Below are 20,585 nucleotides of genomic sequence, written 5' to 3'. Positions count from 1 at the left end.
TATAATGGATGAGTAGTGATTGGATTCACAGTAAACAACATATTGTAATTCAAAACTGTAATTAAAGACTGATCAATGGGGATAAAACTTGCTACATGCATTTATTTTTATGTGCCCAAAAAAGAGAGCAGACAGGGAGCCAAAAGGATTTTTTTTCTCTCCTGCTGCCAACTTGCCTTAGTTTTAAATGAACACTGCAAGAGAATGAGTTTATCTAAACAATGATATAACTGCACATTAAAATACCAGATGGTAGGAAATATTTTATATGGACACTGCAAGATAGAAAAATTGAACAAAGATAAGCAGACTTCTTATAAAAAGATTTATTAAAAATAAGTTTTTTAAAGAGAAAAAGTGTGACATGTATATACATTAAATTGTCAAAAACCTTTGCGGGGCTTATAATACAAACTATTCCAAACAGAACAAGAGACATTCAGTTTTTTTTTTAATATGTCATGCTTAATGAAACAGAATAGCATATGGGAAGACAAAAAACCGACACACTGCACACAACCATCACAAGGAAAACCCTGAAAATGAAGACTACTTGCAAAGGTGAAAGGGAGCGATCCTCATGATTCTACGGACAGAAACTACGACTATGAATGGCATCTTCAGTTGATAGAGCTCACCTGACAACTGCTAGATTCCAATTAATTCTTCATTTCTACTGTGAATTAGCAAATCTCAGCAAGTGGATTTGTGCTTATCTTTTTCAGCTCTATTGCAGTAGGTACCAAAGGTTTCTTCTTAGGAAGAAAGTTACACAATTGCTGGTTTTCTCCTTTAATTCTCTGACAGCCAGAACCACAAAAATAGTTTTTCTTAAAATTATTTTATTTTACAAGAGTGTTTTGCACAAGCAGTGGCAAGACAAACTGGCACATGATTCTGCATGCTTCAGATGACCTCAGCTTAGCTTCTCATTCCTAGACGCCATATTTAGAACTTTATCCTTTCACTTGAGTCTTCTGAATTTCCTGGTGTTTAGTGCATATATACAGTGAGCTGAGAACTGCAGTGTTACAAATGTCTACCCACCCTCACAGCAGAATGCACCCTAATCTCAGATGTATGCAGGACTTGCATCCTCTTTAGTCCCATAGTTTAATCAGACCATCCCAGCCACACGTAATGACTTTGGATGTTTCGTGTGGATGCCACACGGCACCGATGCAGACTTTGTCATGTGCTTTTAACCTGCTGTAGAGTTTTGTTGTCTTCCAGTCCCAGATGTTTAGTTTCCCATCTGCATCTCCAGATATTACATAGCTGTATTAACAGGAATAAAATGGAAGTTGTATTATGTGTACAGACTGCTTGTATACTATTACAAGTAGCAACTGAGCAACAGAAAAGAGCTTCCCCCAGGGAGCTTCCCATCTGACACAGCCTGCAAACATACCTACCAAGGAATTAGCATTCATGCTGTGCTCTAAGAGCACACAAGTCCTGCAGAAGGTGATTCCTCAACTGTGAGGTAAATGTGCTAAGCAGTGTGATTATACCCTGCACTGTGTTACCGGAACCAAAGAAAAAGCGCCACAAGTTTCTCTAAAATTATAGATGCTTTTTCCTCTGGGTTTGCTGAGGTTATTCCCCAGGTTTACAGTAACTGGTATATTATGTACACACAGTACTAAATGTATGGGCATATTACTAAGCCAACAGGAAGAAAGAGATGGTTCTCTGAACAGTAAGTGAGGATACCCAACCAGACCTACGAACTGGGGGAATGGGGTGAGTTCAAACCCCAGATACTCTAGACAAATGCACGTTGTGGGAATAGACCCTGCACTGCACACCACGTGCAGAAAGACAGATGGGAGTCAGATGTGGAAGCCTCTCTTAGTCTTATCAGATACTAAGAGTAAACTTTCTGTTCTGCTTGGCAAGAGAGCTCTGCCTGATGCTGAGCCAATAGGATGACTGTGCATTCATGAATGTTGCAGAGGATTCAAAAGGAAATTTAGTGTCCATACCTGCAAGTTTTAAGACGAATTTCATTCCCACAAAAACTTACCTCATATCAGGTGAAAAATCCACTTGACAAGCATAGCCAGCTACCATGTGACCTTTAAAAATTTTCTTTTTGTTTAATCTGAATCTGTTCTGAGCTCCAAAAATCAAGATTTGGTTATCCATTGACTGGCAAGCCAACCATTTCCCTGTAAATGCAATAAACAAAGATGGTATCAGGGTGCTGCATCTGAGGAAACAGACCTAACTGGGATGTTTTTATAGACTTTTATAATTTTTCTTACACTATCTTAATCCAGATTTTCATTATGTAGCAGGGTTCTAGGTAACAGTTGATATTGCTTCTGCCTGGTACAACTGCCAAGAGTTGAAACCTTATGTTTGACAGGATTTGGGATGCCTATTCCTACAAAATGCACTCAGGACTCTACTAACGCTCTGGCTGTTCCAGCTATGTGCTGCATCAACCCCACTGACTTCCTGTTAAGTTTTTAAGATACAGTGTAATCTTGCTGCTGCACATAATCACGTAAGTCAGTGAGGGGAAAAAAATCCACCTAGCTGCAATCTACTTGATCACCTGTTTTGTGGGTACTCTAAGATAGTCACCCCCTCTTTCCTTTATGGGAAAAATAGGTCTAAGGTAGAAGAAGGAATTTGAAAATACTTACATTTTTGCAAATATTTAGTATTCTCTGCCTTAATGGAATGCAATTAATGAAGATATTTTCGTGAAAGAAAAATCAAGGCTTTTCTAATCAACCTTCTCATTTTGCATCTTGGCAGTGCACTAACTCCTGCCTGAGAATTCAGTGAAGAGGATGTGCTACACAACACCCAGAACAGAGACTTCTGTCCTGAACTCTGCATATTGTCACTGCCTTTAAAGTGTTTTATGCAGTGACAATGTAACATTAGCGGTGCAACAAGTTGATCAGCCTCTACTCAGCGTAATGGCACTGTTAACAGCAAATCTGGCAACACTGTAATAATGGTGACACTAAGGTATTTAAATTTGGCCAAAACAGATAACAGGATTTTTGTCCTGTTAGAAGGATTTTCACTGATTATGTGAGGCACTAAACAATTATCCTCCTTCAGCATTATTCTCATTGAAGAAAATAAACACCAGTGAAACATTAGCATAAAGAAACACTGAGATAATTTGGGATTTATCTTATGCAAGAGTTTTTTGGACTATATTCAGACCAGAAGGGGACAGGATCATGTACAACATCAGTTTCTGCTTTAACAGTGGCACCACAAGGACTGCTGAACTTGCTTAACTCTTTGCTGCCATTGTCAGTTCCCACCATTGTTTCTCTTAATATTTTAAAAGCAGCAAACAGCACATGGTAGCTCTATGAAGAGTCCTTTTGCCTTGTCTGGATGAAGGCCTAATTTTAAACTGATACAGTCACCCTGATATAAACCCTCATTTTGACATACTTGTTCTTTATAATTTTAAATCAAAACAAGATCCAGTCCAATCTTGGAATAAGTGCACAGAGTGACTGGGGAGGGGGGTTAGATTGGGCTGAAAGGAGGATGCAACACAGCAACATCACAGAAATATAATCAGTAAGACATGCCTAAGTAAATTAGGTCTAAGAAGGCAGTAAAGTGTTAACCTACCATTTGGAGACAAAGTCACGGCTGGCATGGAATGCATACTTGGCTCAGCTATGTACTTGAAGTCTACAGGAATGTCCCTGCAAAAGGAAGAAGTATGTGTTTTATGAAGACGTGGAGATGTTCCAGAGAGTTGCCTCAAGTCAGCTGAGGATTTACGTGGTGACTGAACCGTGGAAAATGTATGGTGGCATCCAAAGGAAGAATATGCAAAAGCTCAAAAATATTATGAATGTCCACCCGAGAGCTCCAGATGTGGAGCCATCTACAGCATAACCTCAGAGTGTGTGAATTTACCACAATCAAATGATCCAGAGTCTAAATTAGAGTCATCATTCTAATGGTTAAGCGTAAACTGTTACACAAAGTTCCTTTATTGCCTCCAGTATAACTGCAGCTCTTACAAAGTTCCTATTTAGATAGAAAGAACATACTGACATTTGCATGGATCTTACTGGAATATCTCATTGACTTGAGTTTTGTTTTAACTCGAATTGCTCTGCCTTTTAAAAAATTCTTCTTTTTTTAAACTTTTTTTTAAAGGAAAAGAAAACAGGATTCTCTCCCTCTCTCTCATCTCTCTGATAATGCCCTTTTCCTCCTGATCTCCCCCAAACAGCATGCCAACCAATTCCAAATATTCACAGCTGAACTGAATGCTGAACTTCCCAGCTCAATGGCATAAAAGACTGTGCCAGAGCATGTCCTTAACATATACTGTCCTGTACAAAGGCCTAGGGAAAAAACAAGGACAGTCTAACCCTTACTTCGCAGAACTGCCATTTGGTTTTGACTATATAAATTGAATTACTAACGGTTTGTGCATATTCACAGTATTCCTAATACTCTGCACTGGAAGACTGGAAGAAAGGGAAGGCATGCACACGGCTTTCTCATTAAGCAAAAGAAACCTCCAGCAGAAAATAGATTTGATTAATGTATTCTGCAGAAAACACATGCAAAATGTTCTGTAGCAACATTAATTAATACAAAGGGGATGTTTATGACTTCATTGTCTAATTCACAGAGCAGAAGGGCTGCTGGGACACTCTCGGAGCGGAGAGCGTGGGTGGCTGCCTCGTCCCAGCTGCCCAAGCCTTGTTGGATGGCAATACGGTCGGCATTAGCAAGGTAATTACCATCCTGCTTTATTGTGGAGGAAGTTATTTCCCACCATCTTGAGTTAAGCAACACACACAGGGGCAGTAGGGTGAGAAGCTGCTCTGTTGTCAGGAAGTGACACAAATGCTCCTGTGAGTTAAATGTTAAAATAATTTATTCCTCGGAGTGAGAAGGACAACCCACTTAATACACTCCATGGATAAAAGCATGTGCTTTAGGCCAGGGATAACCAGCTTCCAAACAGGCAGACCTAAGACGGCTGTTGGGCAGCAAATCTGTAAACAAGTAACAAAAAGTCCACATCATCTCTGAGGCCGATCAACCCAACAGCACAGAAAGTGCAGCCCCTGTGCCACATCCTACCCAAACAGTTTCCAGCTCCATTTGCAACAGGACACAAGGTTATTACTGCAGCAAGGCCAGGCCCTGATCCACTCCCACCACCCAGCACTCCTGCAGACCAACAATTTTCTCGAGTCCTCAATGCCAGGTAGAACCAATCCCACCAGAAGCCCCATTAAAGTCTCATCACAGAAGATGCATCTCCAATACTGAATTGTACTGCACTCAGAAATTTAAATGCAGCACAGGTTGTTCTGCCTTCTTCTCGTTTTACAAATGAGGGCTGGCTCATCTACTAGAATTTATTCACAATAGCTCTGCTTTATGTTGATACCTACCAGGCACACTTAGGACAGCAGCAGAATATGCTGCATTAAACTATTAGGCAGAATAAAGACATGCATTTGTGTTTCACATTTGCTTCCAGTCGAATTGCTAAATAAGTAGTGTCAGCCTGCTCTCTTAAAAAAACCTTAAAAAAATTGCCAACATAGATGCTATCCTGGTTGCCCAACCTCAAAACTCATATGATATTTTTTTTTATGATGAACTTTTAATATTTAAATATTTCAAAGTCCTTTCCCCACTTCATAGCATTTCAAAGGCTGAAAAGTTTTAAATACCAGAAGTGATACCTGCTAGTCAAGATTTAGAAGTGTTATACAGGGGTTCTGATACAACTTCTTCCCCAGGCAACAGGAAGAAAAATCTCTTTAATGAAAGAAGGAAAAAACCCGAAGCCAACCCAAACCCTCAGTCCAACCCAATCCAGTTTTGGGACCTACACATCATGAAGACGTCTCTCAGAAGACTACACCATCTCTACCAGGAACCATGGGCAAAAAGGCCTGCTGAGGGGCATAGCTTTACAGAGATGACAAGCCTCCCAAGCCAGTCAGCATAATAGCTAAATTACCACTACACAGTTCTTGCTTTGCTGGCTGACTTGGAGGTAAAAAGAAGTAACAGCCTCCAAAGTTAAAAGCCCAACTCATTTCACTGCTTACCCAAGCAGGATCAGATGCTCGGGTAAGCAGTAAAAAAAAAAGACAAAGCAAAGACAAAGCAACATTTTGCATTTCTAGAAGAAAGAACACAGAATATGATACCCATGTCAACTTTAATATCCCAATCACATTAAATGCAAAAGCAGACAAATTTTCAAGTACTCCCATTAATATTCCTATATAAACCATATAATCTAAAAGAGTCTGTGCTATACTTGAAGTCTGAACTTTCAGCAACTAACCAACTGCAATTCTAAGCACAGCCCAGTGAAATCTGTGCATGGGATGAATTCTTGGGGAAAGGAGATTTAAGTTCTCAGGAGTTCCTCACTGTGATGAAGTCAGACGTGCCATCCCAGTACCAGCTCTGGCCAAGTCAAAGTGTTTACAAAACACACTACAAAATTCCTCTAGACAATTGTAACTAAGCAATTAGACCAACTTTTAATTACTGGTTTTTAAGGCCATACTCAGGTCATAATTACTTCCACTTTGTTTCTGTAGGATACTGAAGGAACATTGTGCTGAAGAGCATATGAAGAAAAGTGCCAAAAGGTGCAGTAACCAAATCACTGCTAAGTAGCAAATAATTTTTCTTATCAATTTAGGAAACAAAGATTTGAGAAATGATTTGCCATGGAAGTCTCTGAGCTCCAAAATCTTCCACAACAAATGTATTAACTTAGTTTTAAGGCATTTTAAAAATCTGGATCTTGAAATTATAGATATATGCTTACAGACCAATTAACATATATCATGGCAGGTTGTGGGGAAAGGTTTACAAGTCATGCCCAGGAAGATGGCATTACATTGCTCTTCATAAAACCAAAGAATTTCCCAACAACTGCATCGCAGAGTATTGCCTAGAGTCGAGTTCCCAATCATTTGAACAAGGGAGCTCTTTCTTCAGCGTACAAGCAGCTATTACGTATTTTTTCTTCAGAAGGACAGAACTTCTGCTACTGGAACAATCAGGTTGTGATGTTCCCATGCCAGAACCTTTTTGCCTTTCCTGCTTTTCCCCACAGACTGACTAAATCCACCCACTTCACTATTTATTTCAGCCGTCACACAAAGTTCATAAAACAAGGGCAATCCAATCTCAGGGAAATAACAGATTTGTGCAAGCGAGATCATTCTCCCACTCACCAGAGATGAGACATTCCGTAGCAGACATGGTATTGTAAAGATTTTTCTTTAAGGAGCTCAGTAACTGCATGGGTCTACTTATGAAGTACTGAACAGAGGCTTTCTTGGAGTGGCATATGGTGACAGCATTTTATGTCTAGCCTAAGCCTGGGTTCCCAGACTTTGGTCATTCCCACTGCTACTGGCAATGATAGCAGCCGATCACAGACAAGCTGAGGATTTAGCTGGCTGCTTGGGTAGCATTCCAATACCACAGATTGGAGTCTCCTGTCTGGGCTACAAGGGAAAAAAAAAAAAAAAGAAAAAGAAAAAAGAAAAAGAAAAAAAAAAGGCAGCTAGGAAGGAACTGATTAGTCACAGAGCTGTCGAACTAGTGTCTGTATTATGCAACAGCTTTGCATGTGTGAACAGCAAAAGGAAATGAATACCTCAAGATATGGGACTGATTATTTAAAAAAAAAAATCTCAAATCCTAGAGGAATCTTAAAAGTCTAAAATTCAAGATCTTAGTACCTAGAATCTTGCAAAAAACATTTCAGGTAGGAGTGATCTGTTTTCTCCACAGGTTAAATGTTAAAAACTGGAAACCATTTAAAATATTTTGTATTATTTTTTCTTGGACAGACTCTCCCTTGTCTGTCATCTATTGTATTCATACTGCGTGTATCAATGATTGCCGGAAGCCAGACTATCAGAAAACCAGAATAAAGCTACACTAAACTAGTTATTTCAAACATGGGCCAAGTACTATATAAACACTATGGACATCCAAGTTCAAAGCATTCAAAACCAACACACACCAATTGTAATAGAGTAGATATTTCTTTAAGAGGTTAATTTAAAGACTAATACACCCTTGGGGAAAGGGGAGAGAGCAGAGACCATTAATAGAGTGCAGTGTGTTTCAGGCTGATAGGGCTGTCTTATGTTTTCTTTGGGGAAGAGGAAATCTATGAAGTGTCTCAAGCATCAAGTCAGAACAGGGTTTTAAAGCTTTTCCTGAGCTAGCTACAACTCAGTACACTCCAGTGGCCTATGTGCTATGTACACTTTTAAAAATAAACTCTCTTCTCAGTTTGCTCACAATACACTTTGAAGTAAAATTCAAAATTTTAAACTTACCATTCCCAGACTCTTAAACTCTTGTCATCAGATGTACTCACAAACCTTCTATTTTCATCCACAAACACAATGGTGTTGACAGCTCCCAAGTGCCTATCGTATTCCTGCACAATCTCACCACTTCGAATATCCCACTGCAATTAAAAGAGTCAGAATAAGAACCTGTTTTTTATTAAATAGCAGTATTTTCAGAGAAATAAATATTGAGTAGACATACCTGCACAATTTTCTTATCTGACATTCCTGCAACAAAGAGATTTTGTTTATCTTCATCAGGATTGAACTTGACACAATAAGGAACCTTCCTGTTGGTGAATCTTGAAATACATTGCCCTGCAACAGAAAACCCATTCATACTGTATCAGGTTGGAAGTGCTATGGGCTTGGTTGTTTGCAGATATTGAAAAAAAGCACTTTACTAAGAGCAGATAATACTTCTTTTAAAGTCCTTGAGAGAATTAGAGGGTAGAATTCGCCCTGCTCTTTGATTAGACCTTCTTTCACATTTGTGTGCATGCACCTGCATAAACATGCACACATACAAACTGTTATGTAAGTTTGCTACAGCTTTCCAATCAATACAAATGCTCAGTACCCTGCATGCCACCAGGACAGATCAAGAACATAAGGACTGGTTCAGGACATCACAAGCTGACCACTGTCTTTGCAAAACATCCCCTCCTTAGGATCAGAGGTCTTCTCAACAAGAGGAAACAAACTTGGGCAAGAACTCAAGACTAACCTTAGAAAAGGGGAGCAGTAATGCAACTGCAAAATAAAGCCCTGACCTCCTCTCATAGCTTCAGCCACAAATACCCTGATTACATGTTATCCGTAACTTATGGGAGCCATGTTAATCCAAAAGCTCTGTCTAAACAACTGAGTTCAGACTCAAGACTGGAGAATTTGACTTTTCACCTTTCTGGCTACCACCTGTATAAGATTAGTGGCACTGCTAACCCAGAAAGCTAACATCTTTTTCAAACATGGGAACTTCTTGTCTTAGGAAGAGACCCCGGTTTAAAAGAACACCATCAAAATCTATCCTGTATTTTTTTAATTTAACAAACTATTTGTATCAGAATGTTACAGAGCATCTCCCAGGCATGAGAGCATCAGACCTACCCTTCAACTCCCTATATTAGCAGCCCAGTTACGACCACCTTTTTTTAATTGGAGTGCTCTTCAAGTTCGGGTTGAGCAAAAGACCAAGTGAGCTAATTTTTCTAAATTAAGCATATTTAGGTGTAAAGAGTAATTTTACAGCTGTAAATGTAAACATGCAATTAAATGATTTGGCAAGATGTCTTTTTGCTGAAAAAATGTTCTAGCATTACAAATAACTATCAAATTTCTCAAATAAAAAGGTATATGAAATACAGGTAGTGTCAATTGCACCACCACAGATAACAACAAAACATATAAGGGAAAAAAGACTAATTATCCTGTAATGAAAGCCTAAACAGTGAACTACAAGACAATATGAAGGACAACCGGAAACAATCGGAATGATAAGATATCGTTCTAGTCCCTGTTACTTAAAAACAGTGCCAAATAACAGCACCCACAAACACAAGCCTACCTGTTTCAGTGTCCCAGAGTTTTAGATAGCGGTCATACGCAGCACTAAGGAACTGAGTGCCTGCATTGTTAAAACAGATGTCTCGAACAGCTTTACTGTGTCCTACAAAATAGAAAAAATGCAATGGTAAACTCGCATCCATTCATACTTAGAATTAATGTGTTGGGTTTTTAAAAAAAACCCAACTCATATTACTCCAGTTAAATGCTCTAACAATGCAAAGAGAAGAAGAAAACCACTTACTGAAGTTCCTCAAGAGAACTAATAAAGAATGATTTAAATGAGAAAGAAAAAGTAACTACTAAAGAATGATGAGAATAAAACCCCATAACACCCTCACACCTCTAAGACACTGGAGAGAGAAACAAAAGCATTGCACAGAAACAAACAACATAAATTGAGCAGAACTTGAGAAGAAATTTTAAACACACTAATAAATGGCAACATCTAATGAAAAAGAGGAGAGACAAACACTACATGAGACACATTTAATGGAGAAACGTTTATAATTAGAAAACAGGTACAAAATACAGGAAATATTAAATCAGAAAGCTAAGAATGCTTTCATCTGATGTTAACCTTGCTGCTCCTCAGCCTCAATACTTTCATCTGACCACCACATCAGACTTGCAGTTCTTTTTAGTTAAAATATTAACACAGTAATTGAAATACAGCATAATGGCAGGCAAACCTGGTCGACAATAAGAATCTTTTGAGAAAAACAGTCACACTGTTCAAAAAGAGCAGTCTATTGAGAGAGAACCTTTTTGAGCCATCATCTTTGCCACACTGCTGTCACCAGAAATAACAGGTGAAAAAAGATTTCTTTATTGTTACTCAACATATATTCACTCAGTGTTCTAGAAATGTTCCTATTTCAATAGGAGAATCAGCTACTTTTGTTCTGCATTCAAGGCTGCTAAGAAGTTTGTATTTCTCTGTCTCTCAGCTATGTGCTTTAAAAAGCACCTGTTACATGAACAAAGACTGTACCTGAACCTAAAAAAGATTTCCCATGCTTTTGCACTAAAAACTCAGCACAGATGGAATGACCTATTTAAGGTGGGATCATCAGATCATGAGACGCCCCCCCCCCCCCCCCTCCCCGGTTAAATACAGAGGGTTGCTGTTTCCAACATGAACATGGGGCAATTTAATGTCAAAATTTTGCCTTTCAAAAGGAGTCTTGCATAAAGTATTGATGACTGTAGTACACTAATGTTTTAAGGGTTGTAAGGTGTTACACATCAATATTAAATTGCTTGGTATAATGACAAAGTTCTTAATGAAACGTGCATCTTTTTCACTTCTTACTGTCAATATCATACCAAACACCCATTGCCTTGGATGCACACAAGTCTTCTCTATGAAAATAAGCTATTAATAAGCTAACCTAAATCATATTCTTCCAGGAAGTTGTTCTAGATGTAAATGAGTTTAAAAAAAGACTATTACCAATAAATGTTCGTAGACATCTTCGATCACCATATACTTCCCACAGCTTCAAAAAAAGGATGGGGGGAAACAAGTCAATTGTCAAACAATAATGGCTGAAATTAAGTGCAAACATACATGGCAACATTTTTAAAGAAATTAATTGCAAACATATACCATTTACTGATTAATCTATCCAGAAATTCACCAGAATGCTGTCACCTTCCTGTTAGCAAAATCCCCTTAGAATAACTAAAACTCCCATACCATATACCAACTTTAATGACTTAAGGTTTTGCTACTGAAAAAACCCCCCAAAACATCAGCTTTCTGATGTTATATGCTGAAGTGAGGTTAGTTCACACTGCAAATGCCTCAGCAAAAGACTTCAGCAGAGACCTATTGTTAGTAGTTGTAAAACTACGCTTCACAGAAAATGAATTAATATAACAACAAAGGCAATAACGTGAGAAACTTGTGACCTTTTAAATGCTATTAATAAACAACTAACACTGTTCTAACAGCCTCAGTCTTATGTACTATTTCTGTCTTTGTTCCAATGAATTTGTAATTTAAAAATTAAGTGAGAAAAATAAAAGCAACACAGACAAAAGGTATTTGGTAGAAGTACCAAATGTTTATGTATCCTAAAATGCACTGTCTGTATTCCAGGATGGTATAAAATGTATACATGAAAACAGAAAAATAACTCACCTTAATTTTGCAATCCATAGAGCAAGACAACAATATATGCCCAGACAGAGGAAACAATCTGACTGCACTGACACCCTGTAAATAATAACATAAGTTAACAGTAAGTGAATCATCTAGATGTTTCCTCAGTTCATTTGCCCTCTTTTCCAAGCAAAAAGCTAAAGCTTATCTTCATAAAATACAGATACAGATACTGTATCTTGAAAAGAAATAACCTGCCCACATCCTATTTTAGAAACAGTGATGTATTCTGAACAATTGTTATTGGAAAAAAATTGATTCACTTTAACAGCTGTATATATAATCTCCTTCAACATCCACACCATTACTGTGGTAAACATAGCAAATAAATACAAACTGAGGGTTGGGGGACTGTGTCTGTACAACAAGCCTTTCCAAGTGGGGCAGGTGAGGAATTTAAAAAAAAAAAAAGTTTTGGCCAGCTCAATTTCTTACATATACTACCAGTGCCCTCTGCCCACTGAGCTCAGATTTCCTGAGCACAGCATCTTCACAGCTGTCTGTATTTCATGTACTCCTTTCTGGGAACTCCAAAGAACCCCAAGTACTTGTGGTTTTAATGTTCCTCCTTTCCATTTCATATCAATTACTCTAGTCATATGCCATCGAGTTCCTCCCTCCCATCCCTGGTTGGAGCTGGGTATTTTATCCTCCCTATTATTATCTACTTATATCCCTCAGCTTTTCTAAATTTGTCAGCCCATTTTTCTTTTGCCTCTCTCACCGATATCATTATTCATTTTGTTTGAAGGAAAAAGCTATTTTACACATCAGTCTGTTGTAATAGGATAATAGGCAGAGGAGTGACTGGAGCTTTGGGGAGGAGATGTCATTCTGGAAAGCCCTGATAGTTTTGCAGCTATAAGCTCGTTGATGCAGCAATCATTAAAGAAGAGCTCAGAGATATGACTCAACTAAAAAAAAGGGTAAAAGCTAGAAACATTCCCTGTGTCCTCCCTTCTTCCATCTTTCAAATATTATTAAGGTGCTGTCCATTGCAGTGCAGCATACTCCCCCTCAAGCAATACTTAAAATTAGTGACAAAAGAAGCAGCAAATTGAGTTTATGCTACCCTGAGCAGTGAAACACTTTCTTAATACCAGAAGTGTGTATATAGTTTTGGTATCTGACACAAGAAGGAACTGTGGATGTTAAGCAGCATCAAAAAAAACCTCTTACCAAGACACACATGTCAAAGGTATTAGCTGTATTTGGGAAACCTGTAATACTGATGCACCACGATCACAAAAGCTATGTAACTTTTCCAAAGTTTGATACGAAACAGCCCTTAAGTACTTTTACTACAAAAAACCCTCAACCTCCAAACATTCTTAGGAATCTCTAGAATTAGCCTTACTGTTATTCGCATGGTAGTTTAGGAAATCATTTCAAAACCTGCAGAAGTCACTGAATAATACTTTTCCCTTTAAGGTAGGTCAGGAAGTCACAATGTTAACACAAAAGTATATGCAGCTAGACAACTGCAACTGAGCAGGCAAACACCTTGTGTGAGAATGTAATGCAACCAATTACATGCAGAGTATGGTAAAGAGTAAAATACTCTTCCCTTCTACTGATTCTTCAGTTTTCTAGAAATTACTAGCTGCAGACCGAAAATTAAATGGGTTGTTACGCTGTACGCTCACAAACATTCCTACCTTTGTATGCCCAGACCACACATGGATTTGTTTCTTTGGAAGATAGCATTTCTCAGGTGGTACTGTAGAACGGAGATTAACTCCAACATCTTGAGGGACATGAAGATAAGATCTCCCCTGATAGTCATACATTTCTTTAACTGAAAAGGTAAACACAGAATTCTGAGAATCCATATTTTAAGAGGTTATAATCTTTGAAAGGCGCAACAACTCACACAGTTACAATTTTTCTCAACAGAGCTGCTCTGCTGTAGAGGGAGAGGTGAGAGAGCGGGTGTAAGAAAAAACAACTTCATAGGATACAGATGTGGAATCTTATTTGACATCAGTTAAACTGTGTCATTTCAGCAAAGTCTGCCTGGAATCTGACAATCCAAACATTAAGAAAATCTTTCTCCTATACATGTTACTCATCATCAAACAGCAAGAGAGCTCCCCTGACCAAAAAGACTTTGCTTAGATTCATAGATTAAAACGTGCAACTCTAACCCTGACATTTGCTTGCAACTCACGTTCTGGCCAGCTCTGTGCTGTGCCAGTCATGTCAACAGAATTACAAATCAAGGAAGAAAGGATTCATTTGGCCAGCACGAACCAATATTGGTCAGCAGCAGCCAACAGCTGCTCTTTAACTAGATTTAAGAAGCGACTGGACAGTCAGAAACACAGGGATGCATTGTGCATGAAAATGGATTATTTCAGAGTAGACGCACGCTGGGTAGCCATGACAATAAACTGTGCCCTGATTAAATTAATTTCTCAGTTTCTGGAATGTTGTTATGGCAGTTTTGGTTGTACACTTGCACAGTATCCATGCTTACACATATCTTCAAAATGGCGTATTTCTGGAACGTTTGTGTGTGAGGAGATCACAGTTTATATGGCAAGGTCTCTCACTGTGAAATTTCAGGTAGAGAGCACAAAAACATGGATACGAAATAATTAGTCCATAGGGGGCTCAGTGGCTAAAGTTTCATGTTTGTTATACTCACTGCTGTTCAATAAATACTGTCATGATCTACTACACATAAACAGAACAAAGTACTAGTGTCAGCAACGCGTATCTCACAGGCACCACTTCTTCCTCAACGCACACTAGAGAGGATGCTCCCAGCTTGTGCGTGTGAGCCTGGCTGTAGAAACTGGTACACAAAGAGAGACCCTGTTTACCAAACTATATGCACCAAGCAGTGTAACACAGGGCTGTTTTGTATACAGACAGCTGAAGTAACAGTTTCAAAAAATTACTGCATTTTACTGACTTAGCAAACCATTTTCTTTGAAGGTGCCACATATTACAGGCTTCCGTAGGGTAATTAATTGATACAAAATTATTCATAGTATGATGGCAAGAACGTTTACATTAAAAATTGAGGAAATGTAAAGTCCAAGTGATTTTCTAAATTGTTCATAAACCATAACTCAGAACATTAGCTGCTGATGAAAATACTGACATAAAACTACAGTAATTCTGAAGATGAAACTAAGCCAAACTCATAACTTCAATATGTTTGCTCTGTGAAACAGGAAAGGGATATGTGCATCTAGTAACATTAAAAATAAATAAATAAAACCAGTACCCTGAAAAACAACATTTCCACACGGCTCTTCACAGTACAAAGTGGAATTAGTCCAAGTTTATCTCTTCCTCTGTCCTTTATGCTTATGCCTGTGAGTGCTGTTATCTCCAATACAGAAACATCAAGGTGCCTCAGCAAACTGCTGAGGCTGTCTGCCATCCTTACTAATTAACACAGCAGGCAAGAAAACACAGCGAGCTAGAAAATGAGAACAGCCAGGAAGATGCCATTACCATGTAATATAGTCTTCTCCTCTCCAGGTTTGTCATCTTCTAGTTTTCCTCTCTTCTGCCTCTTAGCTGTTATTTCATCCAACTCCTTCTGCTCTTCCTGGAAAAAATAAAATATGATCTCTTAAAAACTCAGCATTCAGAATCACATAACAAAATCCAGAACCGTACTACTGTTTACTCACTATTAGATGAGATTAGAAATATTTCTAAGCATCAATAAAGAGAATACACTTATCAAAACAAAAACTCGGAAAGTTATGCACACTGAAAAGAACTATTATCCTTTAATTCATAGACTAAAGCTAAGCACTGACTGGACAAGAAGGACATCTGTTGTTTGGATGGTTCAGAGTGTGTGTATTTGTCTGTGTGATATTGGCGGTTTTCATTTGCCAGTTTTTTTCAAAAAAGTTTTACTTTCATTTTTTTTTTCCAAGCTGCTTCTTTTAATCAGACTCCATACACAGACTGAATTAATTTTATTTCCAAAAAGTGTTCCAAATAATTGAATGCAGAATATTTGGAACATCCTATTTGGACATACCACCCAAAATGTTTCTATTAGCCCAAGGCATAGCATGGATCTTCTGCTTGGACAAGCACTAGTGTAGCTGTATCTCTGTTGAAACCACTGCCATGTACTAACAATTTGTATCCATTTTGTTAAAGGAGTACTTACTTCTGAGGGTTTGGCTACTTCTTTTTCATCAACATACTTTGCCCATGGTCCCAGAAAACCATCAATATTAGATGCATCATTCTCCTTGAATTTCTTCCTTTTTTCAATTTTCCTCTGTCCTGTTTCAAACACTGTTAAACCTGAAGAAGGAAACAATACACTGACTAACTGCTAACATAGAATACAACATCAGAGGTCACACCATAGTCACTTTAAAAGAAAAAGCCACCACTGTCACCCCTTTCAGTATAAAGGACAACATGGAAAATGTATTTGAGCAAAATTGGCCAAAGCATTGCTCACTTTTCCATCTACGAACACTGCTAACTATGCACAGTAACAGAGGAACCACTTTAACTGTGTATCCTTGCTTGTTAGAGTATTTAACCATGCATGTATCCATGATTTTTTAACAGTAAGTCTGCAAATGGTATGAATACATCAATTTTCATACTTTAAATAGCGTAGTTTTCGAAAGTAGAGTCTTCTTGGTTTCTGATCCCTCTGACACCTCTCAGTTTCAAAAAAACTTGCCCCAAACCAAAAGTAAGACAAGTCTCCTAAAACCCCAAACACAACTGTGTATTTTAATTTAGTAAAAATTCATAGAATAATAGAATAGTTTGGGTTGAAAGTGACCTTTAAAGGTCACGTACTCCAACTACCTTGCAATAAGCAGCAACATCTTCAACCAGATCAGGCTGCTCAGAGCCCTGTCCAACCTGAACTTGAATGTTTTGAGGGACGGGGCACCCACTACATGTCTGGGCAACTTGTTCTAGTATTTCACCAACCACATTGTAAAATATTTCCTCCTTATAACTTAGTCTGAAACTATCCTCTTTTAGCTTAAAATCATTACCCTTGTCCTATTGCTACAGGCCCTATTAAAAAGACTGTCACTATTGACAGAGTCATCTCTCTCCAACCACTATTTTGTTCTTTCATAGAAATACTAGCTTTTCACAAATATTGTACCCTCAGAATTTCATGTGTCAAAACCACTATACAATATAGATATGGGAGGAAAAAAAAAAGGTAGGTAATTACTTTAACATCTTTTGAGATTTCAAGCTTGTATACACAATTATGTTCAATTTTCAAACAATGTTTTTCTACAGCAGCAGTAATACCCATCTAGTGCAAAAGAGACAAAAGAAGCTTTATACAAACAAGAGGGAAATAGGCAATCTAAAAAGTTAAGTAGTGATCAGAAGGAATCACACATTAATCAAGGGTTTTCTTAAAATGAAGTGCGAAATTCCGTTACGAAAAGGGGTTTTTTAAATTTTTTTTAATGGTTTAATCTTACTAATTTCCTTCTTTGGAAGGAAAGAGTGAAATAAGCATGGATATATCCCGAGGAAGAGGACACAGAAATAAAGATCCTTTGTGTACCCATGTGAATACGATGTTTGAAAAAGACATGCAAGGCAAAGCATAACCACGATATTTATACAGGTACAGTTTTCCAATGCGAACTTTGAGTCCCCAAGTCCCTTTGAGTATTAAATATCTCGTATCAAAGTATTAATTACAAACCCCATGCCTCTGGTAGTCAATCCTCCCAGTGGAACGCCACACTGTTACCATTTGGCAACCTTCCAGTGGTTTTTCTTTTCCAAATAACCCAAAGAGCTTAACTCTGCTAAGCAGAGATAACATACAGCTCCCAACAGGAGTGCCAGAGGTTGCACACAGAGTGATCAGTGTGCTCCTGAGAAGCAATTATGGTGATTAGCTCAACATACAGGTATCCTAATGCAGACACATGACAACGTTAGCTAAGACAGAATTTAGGAGGACCAAAAAGGTGTTTCAAATTGTACAGATAAATTGTATTCATGCAATGGCACATTGCAAATCCTATTTTGCAATTTGTCGTGACAGCCTGAAACATTTGCTACTTCAAGGAAACAAAACACTCCAATATCTCTCTTCCCCCTCTACATTAAAATTGCAACACATCTCTTTCTTTATTGTGTTTTTGGACACGGGTAAGTCTCCCATAATACCTTCCTTTGCTAATACCTATTCCATTTCTTAGTAAAGAAGAAATGAAAACAGTTAAGAGATGCAAGTAATTTATACAGGATTCTGAATTAATTACCTTGATTTTTTTCAGCTTCTTCTACAGAACCAATATATTTGGTGGCAGCTTCGGGGTTATCTACAGAGGGATCTAATGCATAACCTGAAACAAGAGGAAAAAAAATACTGTTATTTCAAGCTTTTCAGTTTTGTACAAGTTTTACTATTCTGCCCCTCTGTAAATTCTTTCCTGTTGACTCCGAATGAACTGGGGATGATGAAGGATTGAAACTTTGCAATCCCATTAACTTTTCACTTGGCCTGAGTATAAAGATTACTATGTAGTAGTACCATGAGGCCCATGAGTACATATTGCTATCAGAATGCTTAAATTTGCACAACACAGAGAAAAAAAGAAATATAATAGGCAACAGTTAATAACACAAGATACATAACATAAGATACAAAGGGTGGGTAATCACAAGAAGCCAAGTCACAGAATCCAGTGGGAAGGGACTCCAGGATGCCCCTGCTCCAAGCGAGGACAACGCTGAATTCAGGCCAGTTTGCTGCAATGCAAACATTAGATTTTGAAATGCCACAGCAACCTCTTCTCGTTGTAGCATGGCACAAGGAAAAGACTAGCTCAAAATCTTATGTCAGTGACACATGATGTTAAACAAATGCTGCGTTAGCACAGGGCACTGCTCCTTGGTTTGCAAAGCCAGTAAGTCATGTGGAAACCAGCCTGTGGCTGCCGCATACAGAGAGCCCTCTGGCTTCAGCAACAGCCTCCTGCTCTGCCCACTATTTCTGGTGGGTCAAAGAGAGTGCTACTCTTCTTTGGCAGTCCTGGGGTGGCAGCAGCTGGAAGGCAGAGGGCAGAGGTGGGGGGAAAAAATAAAATCAAATGAAGTTTTCTAGGGCTTTGCGTGTATTGTGTCTCCCACAGCAAAAATTACTTTATCCTCCTCCTGCCAGAATTGGGAAAGCTTGTTTCTTCAACTTGAAAGGAGTTACTTTAACTAATGTGGATGGTACCAGAAGCAGCAGTCATGGCTTTTAATTTTAAAAAAAATTAAGTATTCACATCTTCTTTTCCTGACTACGACTATTGAGCCTCATTAAAAACAAAACAAAACAAAAAAACCCCAACCACAACAAAATCGGCAGCATTTACTCTTATAAATACTTTACAAAATGAACCACCATTTCATAGCTACTCAGGATATTTACAATTTTACTACATATATCTAACTTTTTTTCTCCATTTCTCCTGAACTGGATAGCATGATCTTATAAGATAGACAAATAAATTCATTTGGTTTCCAAGGAACAGGTGGTGTACTGAACACTTACTGACCACCATAGCTTTTTTTTCTAGGAAAGACTGCACCCTGGTGGACATAACACCAATTTTTATTAAATATTAAAGTGACAAAAAGTCTCCTGGGGACTCAGTAAGAATTTCTCTGTATCAAGGATGGAAAACAAAAAAGAGAAAGAAAGATATTAAGCCACCAGTAAAAGCAATCACACACAAATAATTAATTAAATCCTACAGCATATAATCCAATTCCTGTATTTTGTTGATTCACAGAGACAATCATGAACAGTGGGAGATTATCCAGTCCATTCTGGAGACCAATGGCTCATAAAGGCACACACAAACGCATACAAGTTGAGAACCTATCAACTCCATTCCAATAGCCAAAGGAGATTGTCTCCCCAAATATTTTTCAGAAAGACTGCTCTCCTAGAACACTGTCCAGGTAATTTTTTTTTAGATGCTGTGAAAAATAACACTATTGAAACTAGTAGAAGAGCCATTCCAAGAACACAGCAGGTACTCCCCATCCAAATGCAGCAATCCACCTGCCGACCAGCCCTGTAGTTTCAAACCTGGTAAGACCCAGCTGTGGAACAACATATGTCCAGATGATCCATGAATAGGGAGAGAAGTAAACACCAATGTCATCTTAAGAAATATACATTCCCTCTATTCCTATGTTAAACCATAAAATAATTTATTCCAGACCCTTAGCAGGATTTACTTCTGTGGATAACCAAACTGAGCCAACACTGCAATCAGACTTCCCTTAATTTAGGTGCCTGCTTTTACTAAGCCACTATTTCTATGAGTTCTCTTCCAAGCTATAAGGTTTCTGTTAACAGCAGAGAGATATTACTTTGGATTTATGTCAAAATCAATACAGTGGTTTACTTGTCCTCCAACTGTATTGACACCATCTCCGGGACTCTATTTGCTTGGTACTTGTAAAAGAGGGACAGT

The 20,585-nt window shown here is 38.3% G+C and overlaps 1 protein-coding gene across 1 annotated transcript in view; it reads right to left on the bottom strand.

The window, feature by feature from the left end:
- Nucleotides 1-311: 311 nt before the first annotated feature.
- Nucleotides 312-20,585, bottom strand: part of CDC40 (cell division cycle 40) — a 37,726-nt gene continuing 17,452 nt past the window's right edge. Inside the window, exons 4-15 of the mRNA XM_032101466.1 lie at nucleotides 18,372-18,455; nucleotides 16,262-16,401; nucleotides 15,583-15,679; nucleotides 13,770-13,909; nucleotides 12,091-12,165; nucleotides 11,398-11,443; nucleotides 9,943-10,044; nucleotides 8,578-8,693; nucleotides 8,361-8,494; nucleotides 3,622-3,698; nucleotides 2,030-2,174; nucleotides 312-1,278 (exon numbers count right to left, since the gene is read on the bottom strand). Of these exons, the coding sequence (XP_031957357.1) occupies nucleotides 1,101-1,278; nucleotides 2,030-2,174; nucleotides 3,622-3,698; nucleotides 8,361-8,494; nucleotides 8,578-8,693; nucleotides 9,943-10,044; nucleotides 11,398-11,443; nucleotides 12,091-12,165; nucleotides 13,770-13,909; nucleotides 15,583-15,679; nucleotides 16,262-16,401; nucleotides 18,372-18,455 (1,334 nt within the window). The 3' untranslated portion in view covers nucleotides 312-1,100. The remainder of the gene's footprint in view (nucleotides 1,279-2,029; nucleotides 2,175-3,621; nucleotides 3,699-8,360; nucleotides 8,495-8,577; nucleotides 8,694-9,942; nucleotides 10,045-11,397; nucleotides 11,444-12,090; nucleotides 12,166-13,769; nucleotides 13,910-15,582; nucleotides 15,680-16,261; nucleotides 16,402-18,371; nucleotides 18,456-20,585) is intronic.

This window comes from Corvus moneduloides, chromosome 3, assembly GCF_009650955.1.
Source record: "Corvus moneduloides isolate bCorMon1 chromosome 3, bCorMon1.pri, whole genome shotgun sequence".
NCBI lineage: Eukaryota > Metazoa > Chordata > Aves > Passeriformes > Corvidae > Corvus > Corvus moneduloides.
Note: the sequence above shows the minus strand (reverse complement) of the source record. Positions and strands in the feature narration are given on the sequence as shown.